The following is a 12,907-nucleotide window of genomic DNA, read 5'->3' as shown; positions in this document are numbered from 1 at the left end:
ACCACCGCCAGGCCATGGCCTTCTCCTCCACAGCTGCTGCCGTCACCGGGCCCCCGGCCTCCTCCTCCTTGGCTGCTGAGCCCCGGCTTCCTGACCGGCACCCCCTCTGCCCCAGGCTTTATAGAGACCGCGTGACTCAAATGGCTTCCATAGGTGACCCTGCAGACAGTATAGTAGTTTTATTGCACCAACATTTTTTCTTTTCACAGCCCACCTTTCTTTTTGTGTGCTGCTCTGACACAGGCATCTTTCTTAAAGATTATTCTCCTGGTTTGGATTGAATTTTTCAGGAGCTTTGTTCTGAGTTCAACTGGTATCTAGTTGATTTTGTGGAATCAATAAAGTACCACTTTGAACTTTAGAACCTGTTATTTGGTGCCCTCTTTTGGTGAAAAGTGTTTGGTTTTAGATCGAGTAAGAGAAGGCTGAAACCCAGCTTCTTTGCCATCTGTGCTCCATTGAGTAGATTTCTCTTCACTTTCTATCCAATAGCCACAGCAGGAAGTAAGAGGAAATCCCTTCAAAGAGAGGAAAATCCCTAGTGGTCAGCAGGGTCACCAGAACCAGTGTCTGACTGAAATATTTTCCATCTGTTCTGATGACAACCCAACATTTTTGGATTTTATTTCAGTTTAAGTGATATTTGTTCACCAGGACAAATAGAGAGGGTGAATCTCCCTAACTGGGACACAACCAGCAATAAAAACCTGACAGGTGATCTAAACCCTCTGTACTCTATACAAAACTAAAAATAAAAGTTTTGGTTTCAGTTGCACATTAAGCAATTAAAAACTGACAGGCGTGTTAACCATTCCCCACTCTATCCAAAGCTAAAACCAAAACAAATTCTAATGCTCACAATTCAGTAAAATATACTCCTTCAAGGTAAAGGATGTACAGTATGTCTGAAAATAGGCTGTTATAAGCATGTGGATCTGTGCTTGTCTAGAATGTGGACTTACATAGTCCCAAGAAAGGTAAACAAGTGCAAATGGCATGCATGTGCATCACATTTCATTTTAATACATAAGATTACGTTATCCCTTTTGTATTCCTTGGGGTTGGCAACCTGTGTAATCTTACAATTTAATAAGTAAGACACAGTGTGTGCTGTCATACCTGATTTGGGTGAATAAGGGGCTATTAGATAATAGGCATGACTCGTCCTAGTAATCCCTTTCTATGACTACATGTTATATGCACACATTTTTATGAGATAGGGAAAGATCTCTTCAAAAAGCTCCTGAAAGCAAGTCTAATCTGCAGAGGTATGGAGGAGGGTTTAATACATTACAAAACCCTGGTATCTGGCAGCTCATCCCCCTGGTATGCAGAGTCACATTCCTCTGTAATGAATGGTCCTACTATCATTCCTCTACAATGGAGCGACCAACTCCTCAAATTGTTGGTTTGGTTATCACCAACCTGCCTGACAATATGTTCATGCTTAGTTGTATGATGTCTTTAAAAGGTTAGTCCACCCAAACCAATAATTTAGTTTTTGTTAGATGCTGCGGACTAAGCCACTAATGCACCTCTCATGGACTGCAGTGCTGACATCACTGTTATTTTATTTCTTTATTACAGGTATTCATATAGCCCTGACAATTTAGGCAGCAGTTTCTTGAGTTTCCAGGCCAGAACACTTGTATGGTCGAGTGGTGAGGAGAGCCACTCGGCCAGGATCTGACAGCCGGCGGCTCTCTCTGTCTCCTTACCACTCGCCCATCCTGAAGTGACAATGCTCTCACCCCCCGCCGGCTTCAGCATTTCATTTCTCCTCGGATCAACACTACCTCAGCACATATAGGCGGGGAGAGCAGCGGGGATCCAAAAGAAGCTGCAGGCTGTGCCGCCCTTCTGTGTGTGGCCGATTGGCTCAGGGCGGAGAGCGGAGGATCAGTAAACATCAGTGATATTTACCAATCCTCTGTGCGCAGGACAAACACTGCAGTGATCAGGTAAACAACTGGGGACACATGGTACTATGTGTGCTCAGTTATGAATGAATAGGAAGTGCTTTAAATCACTTCCTGTTCATTCATTAGTTTCTGAATGGTTATTAGCACTCACTATAGAGGCTTCTATCCATTCATAAAAAGGATGATATCACCAGTTTCTGGATGAATGGGAAGCCTCTGTACTTTCCATTCATTTAGAAAAGAGGCTGCAGACAAAGTGACTCTGTTCTCAATTTCTTTTTCTATTTCAAAAGGAAAATGTCAGGAGTCTGTTTAGACCCCCGATATTTCCCCAAAGCCCCCCAACAGTAAAAAAGAAAAATCAAATTTAAAAATTAAATAACAAAAAAAACATCCTGGAGATGGGGCACATGACGTCACATGACGCTGCGTTTGCCCGGTGTTGAGTGACATTGGGGGGGCACAATTTTTTGTTCTTGCCTCAGGCGCAAAAGGAGCTAGCTACGGCCCTGGCTGACTTCCATCTACTTATCACTTTCAACAACTTCCTAGATTTCCAGTGTGCTTTGTGTCTCTTTCCCTGCTGCTTGATGTGAGGCAATCTTGATTTCTCAAGACTACATATCCCATCATTCTTCCAGCAAGAAATCATAATGTTACATTGTGGAAAGTTCAGATGATGAATAGTAGTTCAAAAAGCAGACTATGTGAGAGTTGCGACACAAGAAAGTGCATATTCACAGGGCTTAGTAAAATTGTGTCAGTGTATTGAGGAAGTACATCCTATGGGCATCTTCAATAAGTACGTTTACAAAGTTCTAGATCATTATGGTTATTAGGAGTGGGATAGAACTTATGGAAATTCAATGTGGAAATACATCATTTTGTTTAGCTTTTGACCATAGATGCCATTTAAAGCAGAAGTAAAGGGGAAAAAGAAAAATTGCTGGGAGGTAGTACACTGTACAGCAGGGGCGTAACTAGAAATCACAGGGCCCCATAGCAAAATTTTGTATGGGGCCCCGTGATTGCTAGTTTTGCCACTTGCAGAGCCCACCGGAGAGTTATCCTTCAGAGCCCACCATAGACTCTCTATAGTGGGCTGTTTCGCCTTTGGGTGGCCACTGATTTCACTGGCGGTATGATTTTTTCTGTTTTTTTCCTTATTTTCTCTATTTTTACATTTTTATTTTTTTTTTCATTTTCAAACTTCCCGCCGGCTCCGCCCCCCTGAAATCCCATACTTTCCTATGGGCATGGTTCCCACCCAGGCGTATTTCAGCGCGTAGAAACGCACTGAAAAATGGCCTGCGCCCGAACAAGTACAGGAGCTTCTTTGGGGCGTTTTTCAGCGCGTTTCCATTGGTATTCCCGAGTGTGGATCGGGGTTAACAAAACGGTAACCCCGAGCCACACTTGGGAATACAGAGTACAGGTCTTACCTTGTCCGCGAACACCGCTGTGTCCTCCGGTGGCATCCCGACTTCCGGGTTCCGTCCCTTGCGAGCGGCCGCGTCGCAGGGGGGGGCGCAGCCGGCGGGAAGTTTGAAAGTGGAAAAAAAATAGAGAAAATAAAGAAAAAATTTTAAAAAATCATACCGCCAGTGAAATGTGTGTTTCACTGAACGAAAAAATGTGCTAAAAAACGCGGGGAAAGAAGCAAAAAAAAAACAGCTGAAAAACGAGAAGAAAAAATACGCCCAGGTGTGAACCCAGCCTAAGCTCACTCCTGTGATGATGTGATCACAATACAAATTAGTAAACTATACGTGAGATTGTAGTCCATCACAGGAGTGAGCTTAGAGCGGTGACTACTTTACAACACACACAGGGACCATGTGAAAAATAAGTAGCCACCCTCCAAAAGGAAGGACAGTGTCAGCACAAATTCAGAGATGCTTTGAGGATCTACAGCCGAGTGATACACAAATAAGATACAGTTTTGTTAATAGTTTGGGTACTTGAACGCTTTTTTAAGATTTAACTCCTGAGTTTAGTGTCACTTTAGTTCACATTATAATAAATGCTGTGGTCTTTTAGCCCATTATTTGAGTCTCTCTCCCCCTGTTTCAGGTTCAGGTTATACAGGTGAAACTCGAATAATTAGAATATCGTGCAAAGTTCATTTATTTCACTAATGCAACTTAAAAGGTGAAACTAATATATGAGATAGACTCATTACATGCAAAGCAAGATAATTCAAGCCGTGATTTGTCATAATTGTGATGATTATGGCTTACAGCTCATGAAAACCCCAAGAACCCCAAATCCACAACCTCAAAAAAGTAGATTATTACATGCAATCAATAAAACAAGGATTGTACATAGAACAATATCGGACCTCTGAAAAGTACAAGCATGCATATGTACTCAGTACTTGGTTTGGGCCCCTTTTGCAGCACTTACTGCAATTACTTTTGCACGATATTCTAATTACTCGAGTTTCACCTGTATAGCTCCTTTGTACTATGTCTCCTGTTATAGAGCTCAGTATACAGAGGATGGGATTGCTGTAATGTTTGATATTTCCATGTGTAGTGACTCACAGCCCTTCCCTGGAAGGAAGGACACCTTGGCAGGTACCTGTCTAACCTGTCCATGCATCAGGGCACACAGGTGGACTGAATGGGTGACTAGTCATTAGTACATTACAAACAATGAGAGTGCAGAGGGTGAGGATGCCAGGAAGAGATTTGAGAAGCTGATTTATGGGAAGTAGTATTTAGGGAGCTGGAGGATGTAGTATAAGAACTGTGATAAGCCTGGATGGAGGAGGTGATGGAGATGGAAGGGGCAGGACACTTTCTAGTAATGACATGTAGCTCTGGGAGGAGCGCTGAGCACGGACACTATTAGTAGCAGGGATTGACGATCGTTCGCAGACAACTTCTCCAGAACACACCATGATGAGGACGATCTGCTGCCTGCTGGCTCTTCTCCCCCTCGCCATCCACTCTGCACCCCCCAAATCTCAGGAACCCTCCGACATCCCAACTAACAGCAGAGCAGCCAGACATGCAGCCAGGCTAGCACTTCAATTCCTCAACTACCAGTCCGCATCTCCCCATCAGCTGCTGGAGGTGACAGATGTCAAGAAAGCCACCTTACTGGTAAGTGACGACCATCATCAGCGCTGACATTAGCCCATCTCATGTTGCTGCTTCACTTTTCCTTCTCTGCTTAGTAAGACTTTGTAATAAGGTGCAGGCGTGTTTCTTGGTGCTACTTGTGCACTGTGCGAGTGCTTGTGATGCTGCATGAGATCCCCATCCAATATTGTCATGTTAAATTGGCACTAAACTCAGGAGTTACATTGAAAACATGCATTCACATACCCTATTAACATCAATGTATCTTATTTGTGTATCACTCAGCTGTAGATCCTCAAATTATCTCTGAATTGGTGCTGACACTCAGTGCCCGTGCTAGGATTCTTGCCTACCGAGGCAATGTGCATTTTTGCGCCCACCGAACCTCCTTCCCCCCTCCCCGACCCCCTGTAGCGCTGGCCCTGCTTGGGAGGGAGGAGCTCCAGGTGGGGTCCTAATTTAGCTGGCCGGCGACTGCCAGAGGTGCTGCGCGTGTCGGGATCCTCTGGCAGTCGCCGGCCAGCTAAATTAGGACCCCACCTGGAGCTCCTCCCACCGGACCAGCGCTGACTCGCCGCTGCTCTCCCGCACCCAAGGTAAGTGGGAAAAAAAAACATAGCGCAAGCATCTGGGCATTTTGGCAAGTACAAGTACTTGTCAAAATGCCCTGTTTTTTCAGCCCTCACCCTGCATCGCCCTCAGGCGGCCCCCTGACTTGCCTTGCGGTAGCCCCGGGCCTGCTGACACTGTCCTTCCTTCTGGAGGGTGGCTACTCTTGTTCCCCATGGTCCCTGTGTGTGTAGTAAGGTAGTCAACACTCCAAGCTCACTCCTGTGATGGACTACAATCTCATGTTTAGTTTACTAATTTGTATTGAAATTGTAGTCTATCACAGGAGTGATCTTGGAGCAGCGACTATTTTACACACACACAGAGACAATGGGGAACAAAAGTAGCCACCCTCCAGAAGGAAGGACAGTGTCAGCACCAATTCAGAGATGATTGGAGGATCTACAGCTGAGTGATACACAAATAAGATACATTGTTGTTAATAGTTAAGGTACTTGAATGAATATCTAAGATTTAACTTCTGAGTCGAGTGTCACTTTAAGTGTCCTGGGGTGCCATTATTTGTTAATGGCACCCCAATGTACGTAGCTATCACATGCACATTGTTTTGCACCACACCGTGATTTGAAAGAAAAGTTATAGGCACTTCTCTCAGTGAATGGGCTGCCCTATCACAGCGCATCAAAACCCTGCTAAAGCATTTTTAGCCCCATAGACTTCAAATGTAACATGCATTTTCTTGCGTTTAGCACATGAAAACACATTGGGGGAATTGATCAAAACTGGAGCAGACAAATCTGGATCAGCTGTGCATGGCATAACGCATGAAAATGCAACAAAAACTCACTAGAACCTCAGGAAAATGCAGATGCACACATGTGAATAGACACTAAGGGCCTATTTAGATCCTTGCTTGCGTTATAGGCAGGTGCATTGACGTGCATCAACTTGTACTTGCTATGAGTTGACATGCGTTTTGACGCGCGTTGACACACATTTCCAATGGGCTTTTGAATTTATCATTTGGAGTAGATAGGGTTACCAGCCATTGACCAAGACTTGTTAATACCTGTTGTCAGTGCACCAAAAACACATGTTATTTGCACTACAATTGACATCTAGATTCATGTGCTGCCATTGGTTTCTACAAGCCTCCCAATGCACTAAAACAGAAGACACACATGCGTTTTAGCAGGTTACAATGTGTGAGTTAAAGATGAACTCCAGGATGTGCAAAACTTAACCCTTGCAGTGGGGCTAACCCCCACACTGCAAGGGTTAACTGCTCATTTTGGTCTATGGGCCACATTAAAGAAAATATCCTCACTTGATCCTTAGTCCTGCGGCAGTCAGTGCTCACCTCTCTCCCCCTTCACTCCGGCTGTGGTATGCCCCTTGGTGTCCTCACATCTAATGCAAGTGAATGGACCTGCATTAGACGTGATGACGTCATGGGTCCTTAGACCGCTGGAGTCCAGCGGAGAAGAGGCTGCAGAGACCGGTCTAGCTGCCAGGCAGGATTGAGAATCAGGTGAGTATATCTTTTTTACTCCATCCCCTAGACCAGTGGTTCTCAACCTCTGAAACCTTAGGACCCACATTTGTTCTTGGTCACTAAGTCATGACCCAAGTCGCACCGCACTGGAATGCATGGGATTGCAGTTGTGTCGATTAAACTATGGGCAGGTGTGTTTGGGGATGCCATTCAAATGCATTGCTTGTAAAGCTCCCTTGCGCGCCCTGTAGAGGTTCCAGATGCCAGAATGTGACGCCACTCCAGCCCAGGCACCTCTACAGGGCACACGAGGAAGCCGTAAGCATTGCATGTATGGATGAAGCTCCCTTTCACCTAGCACAATGGAAGGCATGCAGTGACCCACTGAACACGGGCTTGGAACCCACTTTTGGGTCACGACCCACCAGTTGAGAACCACAGCCCTAGACCAAAATGAGCAGTTAACCATTGCTGTAGGGGGGTAGCCGAACAGCAAGGGTTAACGTTGGCACATCCTGGAGTTCTGCATTACCACACAACAGTGTAAATGATCCCTTTATGAGGTATAATACTAATATTCCTCTATTATTCCATACTGTGTGCGTTTAGATTATATCACTATAATTCCCTCTGAATAGTGAATGAGTCCACATGGTGAAGTAGATTAATGGTTGTTCTAGATGAGACGAGGGGGCCGCTTGTAACGAGTTCCTCATATGAGACATCATAATCACCCATCTATAGTACAGATCTATAAGTGATCTATAAGTGAAATACTTTTGGTTCCTTCAAAAATATGAGTTGTTCTGAAAACACGTAGGCTACATTCACACTATGTGCAGTGACCTGCGTTTTTCTGGACAAGCTAGGCTCATAGAAAACAATTGTTCTCATTGTGCCCTGTTCACACCACAACACTGGGGTGATGTGTACTGAGCAGAAATGCAGACATGTTGCATTTTTCCCCAGCACACTGGATGGCGTTACAGGTGACTGCAGTGCATCACACCGCCAACCTCCCCCACATGTCCTGTCACACCATATTCGCCCGTCCGCTAAAACTGAGCGGGTGGGCTCTTGTGAACATAGCCTTAGGCAGGACTAGGTGATGCCTGTTGTAAGAGTTTAAGGCGTCATTTACAGGGCTATTCACTAAAGGGCGAGGAGTTTGGAGAAGGGAACAATCTAGGACAACATAGCTGAACTGGAAAGGGAGATGAATTGGAGAATGCTTCCAAATCGGCTACTTTGGCCTAGATTGTTCACTTCTCCTGCCTTCTCCAAGCCCTTCACCCTTTTGTGAATAGCCCTGTTAATTTGGACCCACACAGGTCGTTTTAAGGAGTCAAACTTTTCCTTTTCCATGTAGGGTGCCAGCTCGTGCTGCCACCCTCCTCTCTGGATGTAAATGAGTATTTCCTCTGTGCCTGGGTTGTACGCGCCCCCTGAAAGGGAACAATGACACTATTAGCATAAAATAAAAAGCTGAGAATTCATGACAATCTAGCTGGTTGCTATGGCGCTCGTGGCATACTTCACTGGTTGCCATAACAGGCAATCAATTGGTTTTTCTTTTTTTGGGTTGCGCAGGCATTCATTTGGGTGGCACGGTTCCATTTAACTAAATGGTGTGCTTTTTTTTTTGCATTTGTTTACAAGAGACGGGCTTTTGGTATAGAAATAGCTTATTACAATCAATGCATTTAATGTGTGATTCCTGCCAGTGCCTAAAGCTTGGGAGTTGGGTAGTTACATGTAATGGGGAGAACGCATCTGTTTACATTATGTGTGTAAAAAAGTATTTTTAAAGCAGAATGCCGGGCAAAACAATGATTAACCCTTGCAGTGGGGCCACCCCCACTCTGCAAGGGTTAAGTGCTCATTTTTTCCTAGGGTCAAAACTAAAAAAGTTGTAGTCACCTGATCCTTTAAGCCAGCCAGCTCTTACACCAGTCCCCGGAGCCTCTCTCCCCCTCCACTGCAGTCTAAGGTCCCTGAGCAGGGCTGGATTTCCCACAAGGCCAACCAAGGCCTGGCCTCGGGGCAGCAGGGACTAGAGGGGCAGCTGGGGTGTGGAATGCCCGGGCGGGTAGTTGTTTTCTATGTCCCCGAGTCATCACGTTCTATACACAGTGTATGGGATGGGATGTGAGGATGCCAAGGGACATACCATTGCTGCAGCAGAGGAGGAGACAGGCTGGAGGGAGTGCTGCCATAACTGGCCAGACCCAAGGATCGGGTTAGTATAACTTTGTTATTTTTGAACCTAGACAAAAACCTGCACTTAATTCTTGCGATTCCAGGGTAGCCCCACTGCAGGGGTTAATACTTATTTTGCCTGGAGTTCTGTAATTATTATGTTGTATAATAAAAATAAAATGTTTTTTCTCATCCGGCAAAACATTTCTTTGATGTGTGCGGCTGTCAGAAATCACAGCTAGCTTGTGAGGGCGCACGGCTCCTGCATCTACATAGAATGAAATGAGCTGCCTGCACACTGAAGTACAACATGCCGCCGGTGAATGAGGCCAATTGTATGTATCTCATGGATTTCTCTGTGAGACTCATGTGATCTGCTGCAGACAGAGGAGACTGTATAATACAATGACCGCTGCCCTACCCGCAGCCGTTTACAGTAGGGATGCAGCAATACTGTTTTTTCAGTATTGAGTAGGAGTACCGATATTTTTTTTCCCGGTACCCGCCAAAACCGAATAACGTTACCGGCAGTCCCATTAGGAAAGCCGGGTGGCGTGTAATGACTCGTCGCCTAGCTTCCAGATTAGCCGGGAACACGTCTCCATGCTCCCTCGTTACCAGATGACGAGGAAGCACGGAGCTGGCTTTCTGGCCAATCAGGAAGCTGGCGGGCGGGTAATGACTCGCCACCCAGTTTCCTGATTGGCCAGCTTCCCAACCAATGACGAAGCCGGGCGGCAAGTCATTACATGCCCCCCAGCTTTCTGATTGGCCGGGAAGCCAGCTCCATGCTCCCTGGTGACGAGGGCGCATGAAGCCGGCTTCCCGGCCAATCAGGAAGCCGGGCGATGTGTAATGACTCACCGCCCGGCTTCCTGATACTGGAAGTACCAGTATCGGGATAAGTATCGGGAGCCGGCTTTCTGGCCAATTAGGAAGCTGGGGGGGCGGGTAATGACTTGTACTAATTGCATGATACCACAGCACCATGGCACCACACCATTATCACACAAGGCACCGAGTGTGCAGTGTGTTGCGCTGACATTTGTTTGCATGGCACCCTGTCCATCTCCCAGCTGCCTTGGATTATATGCAGCACAGGATACCACAGTACTGTGCGTTGTGGTGAAAAAGCAGGACATGCACTGCACTTTCTCACCGCACCGTGACACATTATATGGTATTGCGGTACCGTGAGCTGCAACGCATGGCAGTCGGGAGGTTCATTCAAATGAATAGCAATGTAACGCTCCAGTGCGTGGTACTGCATGCTGGGTGTTCTGTGCAATAGCGTGCTCTAAATGCATGATACCTTATGGGGTGAACCGGCCCTAAAGCGTTGAAATCAGGGACAGTCAGACAAGTAGCATTTTCAGGAGGCCAGGCTCAATATTTCTCTTAGTACAAGTTCCCTGTAATGGCTCTTTAAAACTACACATTGTTCAGGAACATCTCCTGATGCAATAAATATATATATGGAGATTTAGTAAGACTTTGCACTAACCCATAGCAACCAACTAGGTATTGTTTCGTAGCTGAGATTACTCCAGTAAAGGGAACCGTGATTGGTTAGAATGATTCTTTTCTACTACCTTGCTGAACGCATATAGTTGTTTTGTAATACAAAAGTCTGTTTGTTGTAATGCAGAAGTCTGGCTCAATCACAGAGGAGCCTCAGTGCTCAGCAGTGGAAGAGAGTATACTATTGGCCTGTACCCATCCCTCAACTGAGAGTACTTGTCCGCCAATGTCCCCAAGAGGCCATGTTTTTCTTGTTGGCCCATGTACTGCTTCATAAACTTCGTGTCCACTCCAGTTTATATACTGAGGGGAATTTATCAAAACTGGATCAGACAGATTCTGGAGCAGTTGCCCATAACAACCAATCAGCTTCTCTCTTCAGTTTGTTCAGTTAAGATTTGAAAATGAAAGAGAGAAACTGATTGGTTGCTGTGCACAGCTGCTCCAAATTTTGTCTGCTCCAGTTTTGATAAATTCACCTCAATATGTTTTAGGTGTATTTAAAGAGGAACTTTAGCCACCAATTTAATGTCTCCCAGAGCAGTTACTTTTAAAGCATGCCAACTGTCAAGGTTGCTTGTGTGTTATTTCAGCTCTCAACCAAACTTTCAAGCCTTCAAATGGCTGGTGTCATAGCTCATCACACCTGCAGCACCATGGCAACTGCAATCCAGATAGAGGCTAAGATGGCACCTTCCTTGGCTGTGAGGGATTGAGCGATAGGAAGGTATGGTTCTGCTTTCAAGCCCAACTCTGGCAAAACAATAATTGTCTGGCGGGGTGTTTCTTCAGGTGTTGGTGTCACTGCCTGCATGCCAGCAGAGTCCTCTCATAGCCAAGAAAACTACACAAGGGTAGTGAGAGGATGAGTCCCCAAGAAGATAACAATTCAGATCCCCGGGATCCTTCTTTAGGTGTCCACATCACTGCCTGCATGACATGAACATTTTCTATTAGTAATGCTACACTTCCAGTGGTGGGGTCCTCTCACAGGCATGAGAACTACACGAGGGTAGTAAGGGGATGAGTTCCCAAGACGATAATAAGCCAGATCCCTGGAATACTTCTTTAGGTGTCCACATCACTGCCTGCATGACATAGACCCTTTCTGTTTGTTTGTTAGTTAGTTAGTTAGTTAGCTAGCTACACTTCCAGTGGTGGGGTCTTCTAACAGGCATGAGCACTACACAGCAGCGGTGAGGGGACCAGTCCCCTAGAAGATAAAAAGTCAGGTCCCCAGGATTCTTCTTTAGGTGTCCACATCAGTGCCTCCATAACATGGACACTTCCTATTAGTGGGGATCAGATAACCAGCCAGGTCCCTAGGGCAGGACATAAGCATTGCTGACAGAGGAAACTGTGGCTCTGAGAGAGAACACTGTGCTTTGGGTTAGGAAGATGTGTTTGTGAATACTGCAGATGAGAAAGATAAATCATGCACAGTGCACACTTAAAATGTTATTTTTACTTTCAATAAGATAAGGTGATGTTATGATAAAGAGGAATTAACTAACCATTACACACACAGGTGGCCAGAATGTTAATGATATATAAATATTATGTCAAAGGAAACAGTTTCCAATAATACCGAGCTTTATTTGTGCCAACAACAGTGATTTGTTGTCACATAGTCTAAACAAAATAAGTACAATATGTAAGAAATCATCTGTGTGTTGAATTGCTGTTATTAAATGAATTAAGACCATAGAATTACATGTTTTGGCTACTTTTAAAAATATGATCATTGTAAAGCAGAAAGTATGTTTATTGTAAATACTGGGGATTCCTGTCAAGATCAAATATCCAGCTGACAATGTAATAAACGGAGCTTCTGCCCACAGCAAACACTTTTTTTTTCCTATCCTTCACTGGAAAAATAAATGATGGGGGTTGATTTACTAAAGGCAAACAAGCTGTTCCCTTTGCAATGGAGTTTTCCCTTAGGTTAGTAAATGTGGTGAAAATTCACTTAGCAAATACCCAATCTTGTGCAAGGAAAATATGAAGAACAGGGTTTTTGCTGGCAATTGATTGGATGAAAGTCAGCAGAGCTTCACCTCATTCACTAAGCTAAGTATTATCAATAATAATAATAATAATAAAAAAATATA

General features: G+C 44.9%; 1 protein-coding gene across 1 annotated transcript in view; it reads left to right on the top strand.

The window, feature by feature from the left end:
* Nucleotides 1-4,775: 4,775 nt before the first annotated feature.
* LOC108785001 (retinoic acid receptor responder protein 1-like) overlaps nucleotides 4,776-12,907 on the top strand; it is a 28,180-nt gene continuing 20,048 nt past the window's right edge. Inside the window, exon 1 of the mRNA XM_018553967.1 lies at nucleotides 4,776-5,032. Within this exon, the coding sequence (XP_018409469.1) occupies nucleotides 4,826-5,032 (207 nt within the window). The 5' untranslated portion in view covers nucleotides 4,776-4,825. The remainder of the gene's footprint in view (nucleotides 5,033-12,907) is intronic.

This window comes from Nanorana parkeri, unplaced genomic scaffold (assembly GCF_000935625.1).
Source record: "Nanorana parkeri isolate BGI_ZX_2015 unplaced genomic scaffold, ASM93562v1 scaffold136, whole genome shotgun sequence".
Taxonomy (NCBI): Eukaryota; Metazoa; Chordata; class Amphibia; order Anura; family Dicroglossidae; genus Nanorana; species Nanorana parkeri.
This window is presented reverse-complemented; position numbering and strand designations above follow the sequence as displayed.